This window comes from Aulonocara stuartgranti, assembly GCF_965226115.1.
Source record: "Aulonocara stuartgranti genome assembly, chromosome: 8".
NCBI lineage: Eukaryota > Metazoa > Chordata > Actinopteri > Cichliformes > Cichlidae > Aulonocara > Aulonocara stuartgranti.
Genome location: NC_138959.1, coordinates 14,547,573 through 14,568,739, shown reverse-complemented (window position 1 = coordinate 14,568,739; position 21,167 = coordinate 14,547,573). Strand labels below are relative to the sequence as shown.

At 40.4% G+C, this 21,167-nt stretch overlaps 1 protein-coding gene across 1 annotated transcript; it reads left to right on the top strand.

Annotated features, from left to right (window-relative positions):
• The first annotated feature begins 634 nt into the window (after nucleotides 1-634).
• On the top strand, nucleotides 635-20,670 carry fra10ac1 (FRA10A associated CGG repeat 1). The gene is made up of 14 exons (XM_082542990.1): nucleotides 635-722; nucleotides 2,726-2,805; nucleotides 3,004-3,096; nucleotides 3,325-3,370; nucleotides 3,541-3,617; nucleotides 3,807-3,890; nucleotides 4,037-4,121; nucleotides 6,371-6,416; nucleotides 14,827-14,940; nucleotides 17,229-17,271; nucleotides 17,691-17,824; nucleotides 18,421-18,471; nucleotides 19,417-19,501; nucleotides 20,125-20,670. The coding sequence occupies exons 1-14, from the start codon at nucleotides 705-707 to the stop codon at nucleotides 20,165-20,167; spliced, it is 999 nt and encodes a 332-aa protein (XP_082399116.1). The 5' UTR covers nucleotides 635-704; the 3' UTR covers nucleotides 20,168-20,670.
• The last annotated feature ends 497 nt before the right edge of the window (nucleotides 20,671-21,167 follow it).

Below are 21,167 nucleotides of genomic sequence, written 5' to 3'. Positions count from 1 at the left end.
TTCAGTAATAAATGACGAGAGCTGTGCCGTTTCTTTCCTGGATGAGGTCCTTTGATGGGTTCGGTGGGTTACATGGGAAGTCAGGGAACACTGCATTTTTGTTCCCGGATTGACTCATAACCCCGAGTCCGAATTAAACTCAAAACATTCACACAGTACAATGCCCTCTTTATTTTCCGTCCACAATTCAAATACATCCTCCAGTGTCACTCAGCGGAAGTGAACGATATGAATCAATTGCCGGTTGATCCGTGTAACTGGGCCATTTGTTCTAAAATGAATGTCGATGCTCGATGTTGTACTGCACCCCCTTTCATCCCCAATAGATTATTCATCTCACCTGGTGACGCTGACTTGCCCCCTGATAAATGGCTAATTAGATAAATTGGGTGATGGACAAACTGATAAATTAGAAAAGAATTAGATGCCCGATTAAAGAAACTGTTATCAGCCAATTACACTTACACAGAATTAGACTTTAGAGCCTCGTTATTGACTACAAACCAATGTAAGCTTTAAAATCATAGAAAAAAAGGAAATGATAAATTATTCTTGGACTTATTTCTTGATTTTTCTCAGATTCTTCTAAATATAATTCGTGTAGGTCTGCGTCATCATACCGCGACTTACTTCCTACGTCATCACATGGCGATTACATTTTGTAAACAGTCAGCGGCAGTTCATAGGGAGGAAAAAAAGAAGCCATGGATGATCTTGTGAAGGTAAACTTTTATACATGCGATATAGTCGCGTCTCTTCTTTTGCAAACAAGGCTGTGAGGACGCGTTCGCGTAGTTGTTAGCAGCCAGTTATCCCCCTCACAGATACGTGTGTCGGTGCTGCCTACTAACGCCGTGTTGGTTCCTGACTGCTTCACTGGTCACAGTCAGGGATGAGCGGTGTCTGTGGCGCGTGACAGGTCCAAAGCGGTCAAAGCACGAGCTAAAGCGCGTGCCTGCGTGAAATTCACAGCAGTCAGAGTCGCCGTGCACCTGCTACAGTGTCATAGCTCGTTTCTGATGACGGGACCTCCAAAATATCTCACTTTATTCACTATTTCATCCATCATTGAGCACTTGCTCTGCCACACCGAGTGAGGGAAAGCTATAGTCTCTCGTTGTAACAGTTACTCCATTTGTCTTCTTTTAGCCAGACATTTGGTGACTTTGAGAGATAAATTACACAAAAAAAATTTTTTTACATCATTAAAATGTGATTTCCGATTTCTGGGTGTGTTCTATGGGTAATATCGTTGCTTATATTGATAAATAGGCTTCAGCCAAATAGATTTCTGAAGGGGTTACATATAACATAAAGAAATGACCTGTTTTGAAAGTATTTTTATGACTCTGCATTATTGTACCAACCTTTTGTTCAACATTATTATCAGTACAGACCGTTCTGGCCACTTTAAATGTCTCTATAGAGGTATTTTGTTATATTTGTTGCACTTTTATTGCTACACCCAAGGCAGGATCTTTCTTGACAAAGACATTTTTAATGTCAAGGAAACTTTTCACATGGATAAATAAAGGCTAAATAAAATTTACATTTCCAAATATTGATTGCAGCTTCTACTTGTGACAGGAATGTGTTTTCTGGGTAGAAATGACTTTATATCATCGAGCTATGCAGACATGTTTGACAGATTACAGGCCAACCGGATATTATTTTTTTCAGCAGACAATCACTTTTGGGGCGAGACACTGGGTCAAATTCATCCCATATCCATTAAGATGAACTTTTAGATCAACCAGTCTGGGTTAAATAAATGAAGAGATGATTTTATGGAAGCTCGAAACATTCATGAGACATGAAAACTGTCTGTGTTCCCACTAAATTTGGAGGCCGGCACTTGTGGAATAAAATAGAATGGGATCATTCTAGTTTTTATGTTTTCATGTCTTAATTATATCGGACAATTATGTGATAATAGATGCTTTTCTCCAAAAAACAGTGTTGTGAATACCTAAAAACCTAACAATAAAATCTCTCTCCTACTCTCTGTTTATTCATGTCAGACAGGAAACTTGTAGACACTTATTATAAAGGAATGCTTGGCCTGAGACAAAATTGACCTGGATCAAACTATAAAGGCATAGAATATGTTCTAGTTAACTTAAACCTGACCTGTTATGCTTCCTGTTTTCTTTATTTTCTGTTATATTTATACCCTTACAGTATTAAACATGATTAATGTTTGAAAGAATGAGGTGAGACTGCTGCAGCCGAGTTTCTGTTTTATGTTTTTTCCCCCACCTTTGGGTCTCTATGGTGTGAAAGTGAGGAGCCATCTATAATATGGTTAATTTAAGCACATAGGAGCTCAGTCCACCTGCTGTTTGAACCCATTCTTTATCAACAATCAAAAGAAAGTTGACTTAAACTGATGGGGTCTGTTTTGTTTCAGACACAGAAAGCACTGATCAGAGGAAATATGCAAAAATGCCCTCCCTCATTCAGAAATGCATACTTTAATGGTTTTATATATATGTGTGTGTGTATATGTGTGCAGCAGATGTTAATACATAGTATCATGTTTACTCTAAGATCAGTCATTACCCTATTTGTGTCACAAGTTGCAATACATGTCTCACAGTTAGGATGTACAGTACAAGTGTACGCATGCATTTTTTAACTAATATGCCTAATTTTGCCAGAAAGTGTGTGGATGATTCACAAATCATCAGATATGATTCACAAATCACTTCCTGTGTTTCCTCAGGTTCACGGGGGCGGCGGTTATGACTCTGACTTCAGTGATGAAGATGGACAGGGAGAATCCTCACAGAGAGGCCTTAAAAGGTCAAATGAAGGCTACAGAATTATTTAGGCTCAATGATACTTTTTCGCTTTATTCACATTTGGCTCAACTGAACTCCTGGTACTGTATCTGTGCTGACCAAATGAGATGGGATTGTACAGATGATAATATGAATAAACACAAGTGTTTTTAATCCATTTTTTTCACAAGCTTTCTGCTATTATGTGTACCTTCTACAGGAAACATGAGGAGGAAATCTTACAGAAGCCGTTTCAGAAAGGTCGCCACTCTAAGGTGGCTCACCGCAGCTTGCACTCAAATGAAGTGGACAGGTATGGTGACTAATAGCAGATCGAATAAGTGCTAATAGCTTTTAGCTGCTCGCATTTTACCTATGCACACTACAGTTAATGTCAATTCTTATGGGCCAATCTGATTAAATGCTCTCAGTGGATTGTTTTTTCTTTGCAAGCTATCACACATGATCTTCTTTTGTTTTTTTGTCTTTTTTTGATTAAAAATGCATCATTTATATTTATATATATTTTTGTTTTGTTTAGAGAAGAAGCCCGGAACAGACGAGCCCATCTGATATCCATGAACGCCGTATCCTTTCTCAATTTATCATTTCTTTCGGCTGTGAGTAGACGACGAAGAGGCTGATGAAACGTAACTTTTTAAGATATTAAAATGTGATGCGGTGGGAAATTTTAGGCTGTTTACAGTTGCAAAAGTTAACATTGAACAACAGAATGACCTTAAGCAGATGTCTCCAGTTTGAGCGGCACAAGAAGTTTGTCGGTGATTACATACTGTACTACGGGGGACAGATGGTTGACTTCAAGCGCTCAGTGTGAGTAATCTTACTCACAGTCAACTCTGGGGAACAGTCAGCTTCTGTCACTCCAGGCAAAATAATGGCAATATGTCTATACATCACTGCAATCCAGTTAATCATTTCATTAAAATTGATAGTTGCAGAAGTTGTTTTTCGGTTTATGCGCGCTCATAAACGTTGTCATTTTACATTTATTCCCCGTAGAGCCAAGGACAAAACAGATCTAGACGTGCTGCGTGAAAACCATCGTTTCCTCTGGAGGGATGAGGACGAGGAGGACATGACATGGTGATCAACTTAGTGGCATCAGTAATAATGAATTAGTTTTTTACCTGTTCAGTTCTCTTCCGAAAAGTCTATACGTTACATTAGAAGTTAGTTAATGATGTGTGTGCTGATTTTCTTAGTTGCTTGTGGGGTTTTTTCTGTGGCAGGGAGAAAGAATTGGCCAAAAAGTATTATGACAAGCTGTTTAAAGAATACTGCATAGCTGACCTCAGCAGATACAAGGAAAACAAGGTGAGAGGAATGGAAATATAATTGATTTCTTATTAATTTTTAAACAGTAATACAGCTTATGTAAAGCAGTTTCTGTATGATATGATAGCATTTTTGAATATTTGAAAGCATTTAAAAATTGTCATATAAAAAAAGGCAGTTTCACACAAGGTGCAGGAATTAAAACCTTAAATTACAGTTCAAATGAAGGTAGCACTTCATGATACCATGCTTAACCCCTGGGGGGTCTTGGGTCGATTTGTGGCTCTAGGTCCGATAGTGTATGCATTTTTCTAAGACCCCCCAGGGGTTAATAAATTATACATTTATAGTTAAATAAACTTTAGTATAAAGTTGATATAAAGTGAATGCTAATGTTAGCTAATCATGAGTAATATTCATGTTACTTATGTAGTTTTATTTATTGCATTATGTCAACGAATGGATTATAATTACAGTCTGACAACTTAAGCACACATGACATTTACTATACTGTAGTAAACTACATGTGTCAGTTATTACCAAAAGGTAATAACTCAAGTTTAGCCCCCTATAGCATGTCTTAGTAACACACTTGGGCCATTATTTTCCCCAAAATCTAACCAAGCAGCCAGTTAAAATCAAAGTAAACAGAAGGTAAAACAGGGAAAGGATCAGGACACATCTCCAGGTTCACAATGTTGTGACTGCTTGCACAGTTAGGTTCAGAATCTGTTGGAGAGACAGAGGCTTTCCTCTGAACGTCACAGCAGTTGCCTTTAAATCAAACACTCAAGATGTGATGGAAGTGCCGACTTCAGCTTTAATTCGGAGGCTTTTACACAAATGTTTTCATTTCTTTTATGCAGAGTCTCTCATATTTGGAGGATCAAAATTAATTGGACAAACTGACATCATTTTAAATATAAATATTGTTTTTAATACTTGGACGAAACTCCTTTAGAGTCCATGACTGCCTGAAGCCTAGAACCCACTGATGTCACCAAATGCTGTTTCTATTCTTGAGATGCTCTCCCAGGATTTTACTGTAGCCTCCACGGTTTGCTGCTTGTTTGTGAGTCTCTCTGCGTTCAGCTTTATCTTCATTAAACTGAAAAACATGCTGCATTGAGTTGAGATCAGATGAAACTCTCAGGGTGCTTTTGCACCATACTTTGGGTCATTATCCATTTGTACTGTGAAGCACTGTCAAAGCCATCTTCTGTGGGTCTTTCAGGCTTTTTAGTGTTGCTGAGCTGTCCACTACTCCTAAACTTTCTACTGTCCCCCTGATAGGTTAATGTTATTTTTTGTCAATTAAAATAAGTCCACAGATCAGTCGCATCTCGATTGTTTGATTTCAAATCCACTCTGGTGGTATACGCAGTCAAAACTACAAAAATTATGAACCAATTTCTAAATCCTAGAAATCGATTTATCACTAACGCACCTACATGCGCTATAAGATAACATTACAGTGCCTGTAGATACCTCAGCAATCAGCGTTACAAGGACCTGCTCCAGTATTCCAAAAAAGATTACACTAATTATCCCTGCAGTGTTGCCATGTGTAAAGGTTAATATTACCTAAGTCTCACTAATCTCCATAATAGCGAGCCCATTTTAGCCTGAAGTTGGGGGTATGATGTGTTCTGGCGCTCTGCTCTGTCTCCAGTGATCGCTGAGCCTTTTTGGAGCGAGGCCAATGTTTAAAACTGATGAAAAGTGGCACACGTGGGGCCAACTCAGTATCTCCTGCATTTGTGCTGATGAGTTTTCTGTGCACACATCTCTTTTACGCTTACACCTCCGACATGGCGCACAATACACAATACCTGGAATTATCTATGTTTATCGGAGGCACTGTAGGTAAATTGAAACATTTCAATTTAAAAAGTCCAAGCCGCTAAACACTAAAAGGTTGTGCACTTGATTTATTCACTAGTTATTCTAAAACGCCTACGAATAAAAATATAAAGGGCGAGTTGCAATACGTGGGGTCAAAAGGACACCACTTACTATAGATGTGTTTACATTAACAAGTTAATGTGCATGCACAGCATTTAATAATAAGAGTGCATGGGTGAATAAACACAAATATATGCAGTCCTTATATTCTCAGTTGTTTTTCTGATCCAACTGCCTTCGAAAACTAATAAGCATTAAAAGGTGGGAACAACACAGCTATGGCTTGCAAGCTATATGGATGGAAATGGATCTGATGCTTTAGTTGGTTTCGTGTATATGATTTTGCTCATTTATGCTCATTTAAAAAAATCTGTGCCCAACAGTTTGGATTTCGATGGCGGACAGAGAATGAAGTCGTCTCTGGAAAAGGTATGGCATACACCTGTTATATGCTTGCATGGTCCTGCTAATGTTGCTGTGTCAAGCACTTGCATTTGATTCGTAGTGAGAATAAGGAAGAGAATAAGCTGGAAAACAGCCTGGAGAGGTGGAGGTATGCTGCGGGGAGAGGAGGGATGCAAGTCAGTTGAAGCAACACAGAGTAGGTGTGTGTGTGTGTGTGTGTGAAAAGGGGACGGGTGCAACAGTCATGCTGCAAGGAGCAAAGGTAGTGAAGGTAGAATAAAATACCTGGGGTCAACCATCCAAAATAATGCAGAGCTCACAGGGTGGAGTGGGTGGAGACGAGTGTCAGGGGTGATTTGTGACAGAAGGAAGAACAAAAGGTAGAAAGAAGCCAAGCTGGAGATGCTTATATTTTTAAATGGGAGTGATCATGATGGACAAGATTAGAAATTAGGCACTTTATATTGTAAGGTAAAGACCCTACAATAATACAGTAATACGCAATATTAGCCTCCTAAGACCCGAACTCTTCCACGTCATGCATTTTTAATTTCTCTTTGGTATTTGGGCTGATTGGGGCCCGATGAGTGTAAAAACAAAGAATTACCAGATTATTTTTTTTTTACCTTATTTTTGTTTTTAAGAAAAATAAGAGCCACATATGAGGATATTCATTTAAAATTTTGATAGAACAGTAGCAGTATAATGTCCTTGTAAGTGGATATCAGGCCCTTGTAGAGCAAAATTGAGTATTTTGGTCTAAATAACCCACATATGTAGGTCCTAGGAGGTTAATAATGAACCCCAGTAATCAGACTACCCCCTTTGAGCAAGGCGACGGTGGGACGGGAAAAACTCCCGCTTAACAGGAAGAAACCTCCAGCAGAACCAGGCTGAGGGAGGGGAAGCCATCTGCCACGACTGGTTGAGTGAGGGGAGGAAGACAGGAAAGGCAGCATGTAGGATATGCAGGGCGGTGGTGGTGATAGGGTGAAGGGAGGAAGATGATCTGCTGTGACGAGCCCTAAGGGGAGAAGTGATCTTAAATTGCAGTAAAAAGCATACTTGTTGAGCAAAGAGATCCGATTTAATCAAGAGGCTGGAACCGAATCCTTATTGCATAATATTCTATGTAATGCTGACATAAAGTCCGGATTCAGGGAGGTGTTGGAGATATTTTAATCACTATTTGTGACGTTTTTGCTTGCAGTGATGCTCTAAATTCACATTTTAGTGAACCTCAGTGAACCATAGTGAAGTGGGATTATAGCTTTCTCACCCACACCTCACATCCTTCTCCACTAGATGGAGACAGAGATAAAGACAATTCACACAGCAGTACATCAGCTATGATTGGTGCTTCCCTTCAGGAGTCTCTCCACATGTCAGGCTCTTTAAAAAAATCTGCCTGCTGCAATTTGGTTTGACTTTATGGCTCTCCAGAATGGCGTCATAAATCTTTAAACGATTTGACCTTTCATCTGAATTTTCTTTCCGTGTTTGCTTGTGGCTTCCCATCTTAAGCAGCCGCGGATTAATCTGTCCATTGATACCCAACACTGTAGCTTTCTGATAGCGCTGGACTAGCTTGATGGTTTGGCAGTGGTTCCATGATTACTGTTGCTATTATTGCTCAGGATTAGTACAACACCTCTCTGTCTACCGCTGCGTTTGTGTGACAGTGGTATTTATAAGTTTACCTGGAAGGACAATAGCTGCTGCTCAGCAAGGGAGCCTGCCTTGACAGCTCATTAATAAAGTGAGCTTCACACACATACACAATCTCATATACACACATACACATATGCAGAGTCATTTAACATTTAAATTATTATTATAATTATGTTTATACCAGTACAACCTCACAAACACACAAACAGCGTGTCTGGGAAAGCTGACTAAACCAATATGTTGTTCCGGATTAAGACAGTGTAATCTTGGACTCTGACAGTTCAAGCCATGTAGCAGTACTCTACAGGAAGTGGGATTAGATTAGGTCAGATGCACTGCACTTTAGCTGCCTCAGCTGTGATTTGTGGACATTAATAATTACTAGAGACATGCTCCTTAAGTACTGTTTAGAGCATGGGACTCTAAACCCTCTCCAGTGAGATCAATACTAAATAAATTCTGTAAGTTGGGCCTGACGCCCCCGTTCAGACGTGAAGAATACACTGGTGCAAATCTTTGTCATGGATTGAGTGTAACATGAGTTTGATTTGATTTGTAAGCTGATATAGGGTGTCATCAATCACAGACACTTGAATCTTGGCAACAATCTGTTGGCGAGTCATCAACGTGAATGTTTTTGATTTATTGTTCAATTACCAGCAGTTCCACTTGGACTAAGTGTTGCTAGTCCGAGCTCGTGTAGTACTGCTTCCCGTCAATTAAACTGATCTTGTACCACCTCCGATGGCCACTTTTTACTTTTGCTCTGGCATGAATACCTTTTTTGGAAACCATCCCCTTATCATCGCTGCTTTCTGTGCACCTCAGATCATGCTGGTGGATAATGCAATAAGGTTGGATCACGAAGAACACTGACCTTTCTTTTCATTGCTATAGTGTTATATTGGATCAAGGAGTGCACAGTACCAAAAGGTTTCATTCTCTCTTCTTTTTGGGGGGGTTCACAGGTTATCCTCCCACTGGAATCTTGCTGCCGATTTTTTTGAAGAATGAGATGTACTTCTAGTCCTTGCTGATAACTTTCTCTCATCTCAGTGCCTTTATACTTCTGAAAGTTCCACATGAATTCCTGTAGTTGAATATAACAGAAAGCTACAAATGTCTCATATTAACAGATCTTAAAGGTACTTTCTTGGTTTTCTTTTTTGTCATTTGTGTTTGGGAGAGTAGCATGAAAACTTCTAGAGTTATACTTGGTTGCATACAAGCGAGTATAACTGTGGACTGTGGCTTTCCATGGAGGGTACATGGACATGTATTCACCCTCTGCCTATGAGATAGATATGGATAGCATTGCAATAGTGACATATTCATATAAACAATGAGCAAAGTTTCAGAAAATGAGTCGAGACTGCTATGAACATCTTTTTTTTTTTTCGTGCTCTTGACTGCAAACACACAAGCATGAACCACTTGCTGTTCATTTTTAAATATGCGGGGCAGCCAATCAGAAGACAGTTACTTTAAAGTTCAAGAATAAAAACATAAACAAAATAGCTGAGGCTAGGTTGTTGTAGGTGGGCCTCCTGTCAGGGTACATACTGACACAGCAGGAGTTAGGTTTGACCCAGCTTCTGCTGCCTTGGAATAAATGCCACTGGTAGCCGAAATGTGAAGCCACTTTTAGCAATATACTACTGTCACACTTCAATGAGTGGTTGAAGACTGGCAAAACAAAATTAGGGCCAGGTCTGCGACTGCTTGCAATCACTGCCGTTAAAACCACATTAAGATGTTATTAGTTTGCAATTGATTGCATGCAATTGCTAACTTGACCCCAATCTGTTTATGATAATAGGGCAATGAACTGTGTTGTATTGCAAAAATCTGCTGTTTAGACACAGAAATTGATGTTTCTAACATTCAGAGTTTAGCCAGAAATTCCTCCACAAGTGTTATATAATATCAAATTAAAATTACTGCTGGGATCTGCTAAGTCAAGTCAACTACTGTAAAGCTGTTCTCACTGGCGCACATTGCCAATAATCAGCTGGGGTCAATCTGTGTGCGTTTGTAAATGAGATTATTTGCAAACCTTCACCAATCTGTCACAGAGAGTCACAATCAGTCGCAGTCAGTCTGCAACTGTTTTGAGACAAGTTGCCTCCCAACTGGCAACCTATGCAACTGTTTTGCGTTTGAAAGCTGTCGACCACACGCTGTGGGTGTTGCAGGCTCAAACTGTGGGCGACCAACTGATCACTGCAGCAACTTGCAGTGAAAAAATTCAGTGCAGTTACCAGGCAACCACAGATTGGTTGATTTAATTATTTTACGGTCGCAAAAAGGGTGCCATGACATGCTGATTTAGTTGATATGATAATCAGTTTCCTTTTTTTGGCTTTTCATTGTTTGGTGTCACATTTTTACTTATTTCATTTTGCTCTGTCCTGGATTTTCTACTGTTTGCTTATCTAAACGTTTGATCCTGCCTCTGCTCCATCTACATTTATTTGTTGTTGTCAGGTTCATATAAAGCAACTACTCCACCCTTAAATGAGCAAATTCAAATAATGTTATATACTATCCTACATCCTGGTGGTTTCCTTTCAATTTAAATAAAACAAAAGTGACAAGCCAATTTAATTTAAGGGGTGAGATCGTTTCTGTTGCTTTAAATGATTCCTTCGGCTCGGCCTGTGTTCTAGGCAGGCTTTGCACGTAGTAAGTATATCCTGCTGGGCTCTCATTTGCCAGACAAAATACATCAGCTCCAGAGAAGTAACTGAGTGTATTTTAAGTGTGAGAAGTGGAAGCTCATTATCCGACAGTGCTCAAAGCTTTCAGAGTTTCCCAGTCTAACAGCGGCCAGTGTCACTGTCTCCATTCCTATTGTTTCAAAGTGTGAGTGTCAGAGTGTACCCTACAAATGTCAAAATTTGAATATTTCTCTGTGTTTTAAAGAGGGACACATAGATGTAACACAGATATTCTTGTGCAGATAGAGTATAGAATGCTTTCATAGTACTTTGTAATGCTATTTAGTCTGAGCAGTGAACTCAAAGTCATTGTGGAAGACAGACCCCATAAAAACAAAAAGCAGGCTAAACCTGATCAAGCATCAGAGGTAGGAGTGGGTGGTCAGAGAAGCATCCATCTGATTCCTAGTTACATTTCCAATATTTGAAAAGTCTCCCTGAGGGAACCATATATTTTCCACAGGCTGCACTTTTATTGAAGGCATTTTACTTTGGGAATAGGCAAGGTTAGAGTCCTGGTGAGTATCAAGATTTAGCTGAAAAACAACAGCGGATGCAGACACTCACAGTGACCACCTGAAGTCTGCATCCTCACAGGCTTTTCAGTCACTAAATGATCTGAAGGGTCATTTTGAGTTATTTAAGAGTACAGTACAGTCCATGTACCTTTGAACAGAGTCAGCTCACTGTGCAGCAGTAGAAGCTGTTGCATGTGACAAGCAGTTTTGTGATGATCGTGATATTAAACAAACAGGTCAGCATTATGGGAAACTTGCGTATTTGCTTTTGCTTACAGCCCTGACCCTAAGAAACAGGAGTTGACGTGTATCATCTCTCTGTCTGTTTGTCTTATGGCAATAAAGTCCGCCTGCCAGCATCTCTTCATCTCTATTCATCAGTCTGTTTGCTGCCTCTTAGGAGTAGCAGTCTAAGCAGCCTCTCTCTCTGTCTCTCTGCTAACATCCTCCAGCTCATCTGGGTGGGGGGGACACAAAGGTGTTCCCAAGCCAGCCGAGAGAGCATGTCCTAGGTGTGCCCTCGCCTAGGAGGCGTCCAAGATGCCAAACGACCTCGACTGGCTCCATTTAATAATGAGAAGTACCGGCTCTACTCCAAACCTTTGCCGAATGACTGAGCTCCTTACCTTATTTCTAAGGGAGAACTCAGCCACCCTTTAAAGCCAATTACTCGATCTCATTCTTTTGGTCACTACCCAGAGCTCGTAGCCATAGGTGAGGGTGTGAACATAGCTCAACCAGTAAATCGACAGCGTCGCTGTTTTCACCACGAGCGACTGCTACAGTGCCCGCATCACTGCTGGCACCACACCAGTCCGTCTGTCAATCTCCCGCTCCACCCTCCCCTCGCTTGGGAACAACTCCTCCGCTTGGGGCACCAATTCGTCCAGACCCAGAGTGGGCACTCCACCTTTATCTGGCGTCACACTTGGAGGTGCTAATTCTCATTCCCACTGTCCTCACAAGTGACCTCGAACCGTTCCGCTGCGAGTTTCACGCCACCTTCTCATGAAGCCAACATAGCCAGATAGTCCACAAAACACAGAGATGAGATCCTGAGCCCACAAACGCAGAGACGCTCCGCAACCTGGCTGCGCCTAGAAATTCTGTCCATAGAAAATCAAAATCCCTTCATCTTACTAATTAAAAAGTAAAAGAAAACAAACTACAAGCATTGGTATTTGTGATTTTAAGAAAAAGTTTTTATGGGATTGATGTGTTAGACTTTTAAGTGTGTTCAGTGACTTCGCTCAGCTGGATGCCTGCCAAGCCCTTATAAGAAGAGAAAAACTGTCCATGTTTGTGCTCGGTTGGTTGTGTCCTGTAAATAGTTTTTCATAATAGTGGTCTTTGGCCAGAGTCCTTTTCTGGCTGCAGGGGATTTTTAATGAATTATTTTTTTTATTTTTTACTGCAGCACCGCTAGTGACCACAGGGGAAAATGAACAGCAAGACTAAGGTGTGGTTCTGTGTGCAGCTCTGCTAATGTGTGTTTCCAGAAGTTCCACACGGTGCTAATCTAAGTTAATTGGCTCCCTTGTTGTAGCTTTACATGAAAGTGGATTGGATCTTTTTTGTCTAACCCAGCGCGGCACGTCCGGTCTGATAGCAATCCCTTTGATAGAAGGGGGGAAAAACCCAGACAAATGTGTCATTTCGCATCATCGTGTGGACTTGGCAGTTATCCAAGAGTGAATAAAAAGTGAATGCACGCTAGTTCAGGTCACTCCCTTTTACATCATTAAGTTAGTGTTAATCGTGCACCCATCTGTCCTGTGGTAATTATCCGTCTTGATCTCGGGTCGCTGGCTGGTGGCATTATTAACCAATGACGTAGGAGGACCGGAGTTTCCTCTCCTAACTGGATTCATCGGCTTTTTTCTTTTTCTCTTTCATGTGGCACGTGAGGCTCACCTGATGTGTAAAAAAAAAATACCTGGCGCCTCTCAACAGTTGAAATCCTTCTTTTCTTTCACCAGAAAATCCGATATAGCTCGCATCCATCCGTCAGTTTTTTTTAAAAGCTTACCGCAGTTGGCTTTGGGTAAAAAGAAGCGGTGTGCCACCCCGGTCAGGCCACCACAGTTTTATCACTGTGTATAAAACTTGTTTTATAAAGCAGCAATTCTCTCTGCATCCCAGTTTTTTGTTTTAAACCAGTTTTCCAAATACAGTACCAGGGACTTGTTGTAAGGTTTCAAGTGTGAAATTTCTGGGCCCAGGGACTGAAAACTATCAGAAATACGTTGACAAACTACTTCCTGGCCTTGATTGTATTTAGTTTTTGACATTTATTTGTCAAAGAAATTGCCTGGAAACAGATTTATATTGGCTCCACTCTCCCAGGGTCACATTTGTGTGTAGCTGGAGGGCTCCACACATTCGAACGCTCCATGTTGTAACCTTCGAATAAATCACATTCTTCTCTGTTTTACACTGAGCTGCTTCTCAAAGGGAGCAAGGGGAATCAGAATGATGTTCAAGGGCGCTTCTTTATTTTTAATATGCAAAGCAGAACCCTTTAGAGACTTTCTTTACACATGTTACGTCCGGCTTTAACAACAGATAAGAAAATCATTTTTTTCCATAGGCATCGTGATCGTCATTGAGGTCACAGGAACAGGATATGCTGACATTTTCGAGTAATATAAATACTTTTAGTGACATCCTGACGTTCTCTGTGACATCACCGAGGAGTTGATATTTGTGTTTTGACTGGAAATTGTTGGATTCTTTCACGGGTCTCTTTTGTAAGTACAGTGTCTTCCCCTGACACATAAACTCAAGTAAACCTCATTTGAACCGTAGCCAGAAGTGTCTTCTTCTAAGCTGACGTCACTGGATCTTAATCTCATACAGCACGTGAAGAGAGAGTCCGCCCTACGGCTCAAAGTGGCCCGAGTCCACGAGCCCTGCGTCATCTCACCTGAATGTTTACAGAGTCGCAATCCTTTCCAGGTGAGGGCAGGCATCACTTTCCTTTCACGGAGTTAGGAATTCGTGCCAAGACTGGATGGCTCTGACGCATTCGCTCCCTCTGCTGCAATCTGGAGGAACCCCGGAGACCAGATCAATGCCACCTTAAGCTCCTCTGGGGATAACAGGCAGCCTGTACAGCGGCTGGAGGGAGGCCTGAAGGGATGAGACGAGGGGAAGAAAGGGAGATGAGAAGGAGAAAGGGGATAAGGAGGAAGGGGTGTAGAGATAGACTGCGGTGGGTAAAAGTGAGCAGCAGGGTTTGAAGGTTGTCTGACAGAATCTTTTTGGAGATTCTTAGTCTGTCACTACTAAAACACATCCTTCTTATTCTGTTCGCTTTTCTAGTGTAAAGGTTAGAATTTCACACGATAATTCACAAGTTGCCTGCAGTTTGTTCGAGCCCTCACTCAGTAATTATATCAATTAAAAATGCATTTCTTTGCTTCATGAATTGGTGTTAACAAGAGAGCTTACAGAAAAAAGCGGGCATGAGTGTAAACATGTGAAATATTCAGATTTGTACATGTGAGCTTCTTCACGTTCCAGGTCAGTTCCAGTGTGGAAACAAGCACTGCGAGAAGGAGGAAGGCCTCAAAAGCTGGGAGGTGAATTTTGCCTACGTTGAACACGGGGAGAAGAGAAACGCACTGGTCAAACTCAGTAAGGAAAAAAAGAAGAGAATTATCTCTTTATTTTATAGCCTCATTTTTTGGAAAAGGTGTGGCTGTGGCCCAGCAAATGGTCCCTATCTATGACCTTAGTCATAATGATCCCCCTTCAGGTTATTATACTGCTGAAAATAATTACTGTAGTTGGAGGAGTCAGTTAAGCAGGAAATGAAAGACTTTTAACAAGCTGGTCTTACAGGTCACGTCCAGGTTCTTTCTCCTCACAAGAAAAAATAAATCCCACTTTGTGCCAAATTAAAATTCATTCTTTAGACAGTCCCTATTGTTTAAACAGTAATGAAACGTGATTTGGCAACCCCAGTGCCTCAGCTTTACTGAAAAAATATGATCCATAAGGATGATGATGCATTGGTTCATGAGCAGAGTTATTAGGAATCTTTTTTTGTGTTTTGGGAGAAAAACATGAGCTCCACCGGGTTCTTTCGTGCTTTCTTCTCTGTAGTTTATACACAGATGATTCATTTTTATCAACAGCATTCCCTTTGTATTAGAGGTGGGAATCACCATACAACTCGCGATACGATATTATCACAATACTTAACGCATGATACGATATTATTGCGATTTTTTAAAAATATTTTGCGATATTTAAATTCTGCACATAAAGGTAAACTTTATCAATATTCATTTTATCTAATATCAAAGTCTCACACTCAGTCTTTCTCTCATTTCAGTCAGTTTTATTGCTGACAAACTGAACGGTTTGTATTACAGTCTATTCCAACTTAACTGAATGCAACCATCTGGTACAATTATAGCTATTCTGAACTATGCAATTTATGAAAACTATGCAGCCCCTTCAGCAACTGAAGAATTTGAAAGTAAATTAAAAAAATATATAATTTTACATTAAATAAAAAAGTTTTAAACTTAATTAAAATTAAACATGTCTTAAATTAAAATAAGTAAACTGTCATGTTTATTGCTGCCAAAAAAAAAGTTAAACACATTTGGACAGTGAAGGAATGTCAGGACTCTTGCTCAGAAAAAGGATCAACATGCTCTGAAGTCAACATGCTCTGACTCCAGAGCATGTTGACTTCAGAGAAAAAATTGTTTGTAACAAAATATCGATTTCTGCTGTCCCTGTATCGATACATTATTAGCAAACAAAATATCACGATACTACACAGTATCGATTTTTTTCCCCCACCCCTACTTTGTATGTGCGCAATACTGTTATAGACTGCTGAGCAAAAATCTTGAGCCACCGCTATTTTCTTTATATGTAGCGAGGAAAATGGGTCCATAGATCTATTAAAAATGTGCAAAAAAGAGAGAGTTTGTACAGTTCTAACAAGCTTGAAAGTCAATATTTGGTGTGACCACCTTTATTCTTCAACACAGCCTGAACTCTCTTATTCGGGCTTTCTTCTCTTTTCTTTAAGTAGTCTTCACGAATAGTTCCCCAGGCTTCTTGAAGGACATTCAAGGCTCTTCTTCAGATGTTGGCTGCTTTTGTTCTGTTCTCTGTCCAGATCATCCCTTTCCTTTTGTCCAGTTTGATTGAATTTTTTTTTAAGGACACATTGCATAACATGCTGGGATATGCCAAGGTTTAAGCTAATAGCTTCCAGCAAAAATATTACTACTTAATGACTCTTAACATTTTTTTATTAGATAGCGATGGTGGAGACAGAGGAGGGAAGACACGCAGCAAAGGGCCACAGGTCAGATTCGAACCCAGGCTCAAGTTACTGCGTCTTGAACGGTGTTAGCTTTGATCAAATTGTGTCATTTTTGCTTTTTTCATCAATTCGACTAAGGAAATGACAATTAGTTATGTGTTTTTGCGACGGGATACATATTTAACAATTTTAAATCTGTCCTTTGATAAAGCTGTGTGTCATGTATAGGTACTAATATTGGTCCATCGGTTGGGTGAGGTGACTTTTCCCACATGGGAATTATTCAGAGTTCAGTGTTAAATTGCTTGAAAAAAAACAAACGTTCCTCTGGAAATGGAAGCTTCTTGGAAGCCAAATATAAAGAAATGAAGGGTGACTCAAGACTTTTGAAGACTCAGCACTGCATATGAATCAGGTTGAACATTTTCTAAGTGTACACCGGGGTGATGCTGCAGTTACTGTATCTTCTATAGAAGCATCATTTTCAACCACTAGTAGTTACAAAAAGTGTGAGCAACAACACAGAAGCACCCTGACACTGTCACTATAATAACAATCGCAGGAGTAACAGTGGATCTATTTTTAGAGCCGCTACAATAGATGTGAATATGTCGTGTTGTTTCTGTTCTAGGACTTTGCCCTGAATGTTCTTTCAAACTCAACTACCATCACAAGTAAGCCGACTTTCACTTCGCCTTTTTCATGAACATGTAGCTCTGTTTGCCCGTGAAGACTGATTTCTGAGAGTGCGCTCGTCTGCTAAAAGTAGGCCAGTTCACCATGGACAGTCAGCACGTGTTGTTTTGTTGCTTGCAGAGGTTTAGAATTCAAAACATGATTCATATCTCCTGTCTGACCTTACCAGAGTGTCATGATTTTATCACAGTTTTTTGAATCTGGAAGCAGCTGTGTGCATTATAGCGTCGCTTTAGCTGCTGAAGGATGGCTGGAAGTCTTGTATTAGATGTTTTCATTAAAGCCGCAGTTTACTCGTGTTTTGGATGTGCCATTCAACCCACACGAAGGGTTTCACGTAATAGCATTTGAAACAGTGACTTGGCTGACGGTTTGGTCAATTTGTGATTCTGTTCAGGAGGAAGGAGGTGAAAGCAAAAGCAAAGACTGAAATGCTCTTGGATCAGAACCAGAAGCCAGCGAAAGCAAAAGCAAAGAAGAAAAAGAGATCGTCGTCACATTCGAAGAAGCACAAACACAAGAAGCACCGAGGTAAAACTCCTCTGCTCTTCTTTCTGAATAAACGTTCCTTTAGAACAGTAATAGGATGAAAAAAATACCCTTGGGAGCAACCTTGTTTGCATTATGTTCTTCGAAATTATGTAATACCAACTTTTCTTTTGTGTTTGACATTTAGTTTTTTTTGTTGTTGCCATAATTTCCATTTGATCTCATCTTATTTTATTACAAGAGCTCCAAGCTTTAAAACTGCTATTATTTGTTCTGTTTTTTCCTCTTTCACTAAATTGTTTGTGCAGCAAAAACATTCATAACTAAAAACATACAGTTTATCCTCCCCCACCACATTAAACTGGAAGTACTGCACCCATAGGTGGTGCTGTAGGAGTCAGGTTTATGTTTTTAGCAATTATGCAAAATGTGTTGCCAGCAGGGAAGTTGCATGCAGAGTGCCCTCTGGTGGACAGAATGTGCAATGTTAACGCTCATAACACAGTTGAAGGGTGTCTCTCCACTGTGGGGCCAACAGTGTGGCAAGTCATGCACATAGTATTTTTAAAGTGTTCATTAAGGTCAGCAAAGGCCGGTAGCTGTGACTCTGATCGTTGCCTCTCTGTGTTTCTCTATAGATCGCTCCACCTCTTCCAGCAGCTCAGAGGAATTGCAAAACTCGGATAAAGGTAATGTCACGATGGCCTGATGCACACAGACCCACAAACAGCATGAAGTGAGGTATGACTTTGCCCCCTTGTCCCTGTTCTGTTTGTTCAGCCAAGGTCTGGCTGGATAAATGTGTTGGTAGGTGGAGGTGTACACTCTGAGGTTATGTCACTGAGTTCCACATGCAGGTCCATACACAAAAACTCTTATGCTTTCTTTCTGCATCACACATGCTCAAAGCAATTGTATAAGGTTGGAGAAGATTAAATTTCCGACTCTGGTATTTAGTGTAATGTATAAGCAGCACTTTCAAAGAGGGGGGAGAGATTTTTAATATCAGGGAAGCACTTTGTGCCCTAGAAACTTTATATTAATGCCAGGGAAAATGAATGGAAAAATATGCTGCTTTGGCCCAGTATAGCATCACATAATTAGTGGCTTATGCTGATAACATATTTGTCTACTACAACCTGCCAAAACTTGTTTCTGAATAAATTTGTGAAGGAGGAAATAGGCCACGTTCTTGAAGAAGAACTATTTTGTTTCTGCAGGGTTTAGAGTTTACTTCCTAAACATTCACTGGTTGATCAGAGGCTATATGAGTGACAAATTAAAGGAAAACATCAACTCTTTATATTTATATTAATAAAGGGTTTCAGTGGGTGTGTTATGCGCATGATGGAGGTGATTTGGGTCAAAACACTCCACTCCTCTAACTGAGGTCTTTCTCTATTTAAAGACCTAAAGAGGTGATCGTGGCTCAAGAGTTTGGAGTTCGCCTTGTAATCGGAAGGTTGCCGGTTCGAGCCCCAGCTCAGACAGTCTCGGTCGTTGTGTCCTTGGGCAAGACACTTCACCCGTTGCCTACTGGTGGTCAGAGTGTCCAAAGGTGCAAAGGTTACCGGTTGACCCAGTTTTTCTTTGCTGTGAGTGCGACTGACTGCTCTCTGAAACTCTCCTACTAGACTCTGACGCTGGGGATGAGCCAGAGGACCAATCAGAAGGCGACCACTGGCGAGGACCTGCCCCTGCAGTGGAGGAAAAGTCGAGGTGAGGTTAACAGTTAGTGCTCGTTTTAAGCTTCCCGTTTGTCACAGTTACATGGGTTACTGCTGTCTATATAGCACTATGAGAGCTGCTTGCACACACTGCGTAAAGCTGCTCACAAAATCTTGGACACGTTTATGTCAACTTCCACCGAGCTTTGATAGGATAATGATGGTAATGCTTCTGAGCCATTTCACTGGCAGCAAATGGCTTATTACTCGAAATATTGGCTGTGCTAGTTTGGGTTTTATAATCCGTGTAATGAATATTATTGATGTTATTATAAAATAACGTCAGGGAGAACATAAAGACCTGCCTCTTACAAATCTGACATTCGTATAGATTGGGTTCTACTTTCAGTCAAGAAAGCGATAGTGAGTAACTTAAGTGCATTTCAGGTCTGTTTGCTTTGTTTAAAAATGTTCAGTCTCTCTTGCTTCTGCCCCTCACTGTGTATTTGTTTGTGTTCTGGATCAGTGTTGTCAACATCATTTTATGCTGTATAGAGAACTGACACTGACCGAGTTATGCTGGGGTCCCCCCATAAGAAGCATCTAACAGTTTGTGTCAGTATCATGCATGACAGGAACTTACATTTCTGTGTTTTGCTTGTTGTGTCTCTTCAGGGAGGAAGAGTTTGATGAGTACTTTGAAGACATGTTTCTTTGAATCTGCTGGAATCAGTGGCTTCCCTGCTGCGACTACACTTCTGTGTCTTCTGAATACTTAAAGGTGTTCTGTTTGAGTCTTGACTGTATGTAGGTTTATTTCACTGCGAGTTCCATTACTGCCAATGAAATAAACATCGTGTTTACATGGCCTGTCCCTGTCACCTTCTCTTTATATCTGTTTTTGTTTTTAATGTTGCAAATTTTACCATTTTAATGTCCCTTTTTACGACCCAGCACATACAGGAAATGCTCTTTTTCTTTCCAGCCGTGGAGCTTGCCCCTTGCTTATGATGCATAACTTAATTAAGTCTTAATTCAATAACCTTGTCCCTAAGTCCCATTTGCAACTAAACCTGCATATATGATTGTTTTGTGAAGTGTTGCATAAGAGTCAAACCTTCTGCTCCTTAAAAAAAAAAAGGATTATCTTTAACTGCAGAGGGGAACTACATGTTGCTGGGGATTAAAGACCTTGGCTTAAATAAAGACAATTACCACATACTGCTCTGTCTGTGTCCTTTTTTACTTTCTGCTTTCTCGGGAGCACTCTTTCACTGTGTGATTCATGGCAATGTAAGCTAACAGGTAGTTAAGTACAGTCCACTGAGCAATAACAGCTTGTTTTGGAGTTTAGGCAGGATGCGATTCAGCCTGCAGCTACACTTGTACACCTTTTCAGCTGATCAATTGTGCTGTCAAAGTCCGTTTTCTTGGATATGTTGCTTATGTTTTTCCCTCGTGATTTAGAAGTTGAAAAGTAGCACCAATTTTTCGCTCTCATTGAAGAACCCAGAAAAAGTCCAGTCTGTATTCAAGTCCAAGTTTCCACAAAATAGATTCTCCTCAAACTAGATATTGGTTACTTGTGTCTTAACATCAGCTGAATCTCAGCCATCCGAGTTATAATAAGACACTAACTTTTTATTCCAGTAGAGGTGGACTGTGAAGAGAGTTGCACTCGCCGACCTCTAAACTCTCCGGGGATCGAAGGGTCGCGT

Excerpts from the sequence above, each read along its gene's own strand:
- fra10ac1 (XM_082542990.1), top strand. Across the intron at positions 3,891-4,036 it reads GACGAGGAGGACATGACATG|GGAGAAAGAATTGGCCAAAA; the intron begins GTGATCAACTTA and ends TTTCTGTGGCAG. Across the intron at positions 6,417-14,826 it reads TGAAGTCGTCTCTGGAAAAG|GTCAGTTCCAGTGTGGAAAC; the intron begins GTATGGCATACA and ends TTCACGTTCCAG.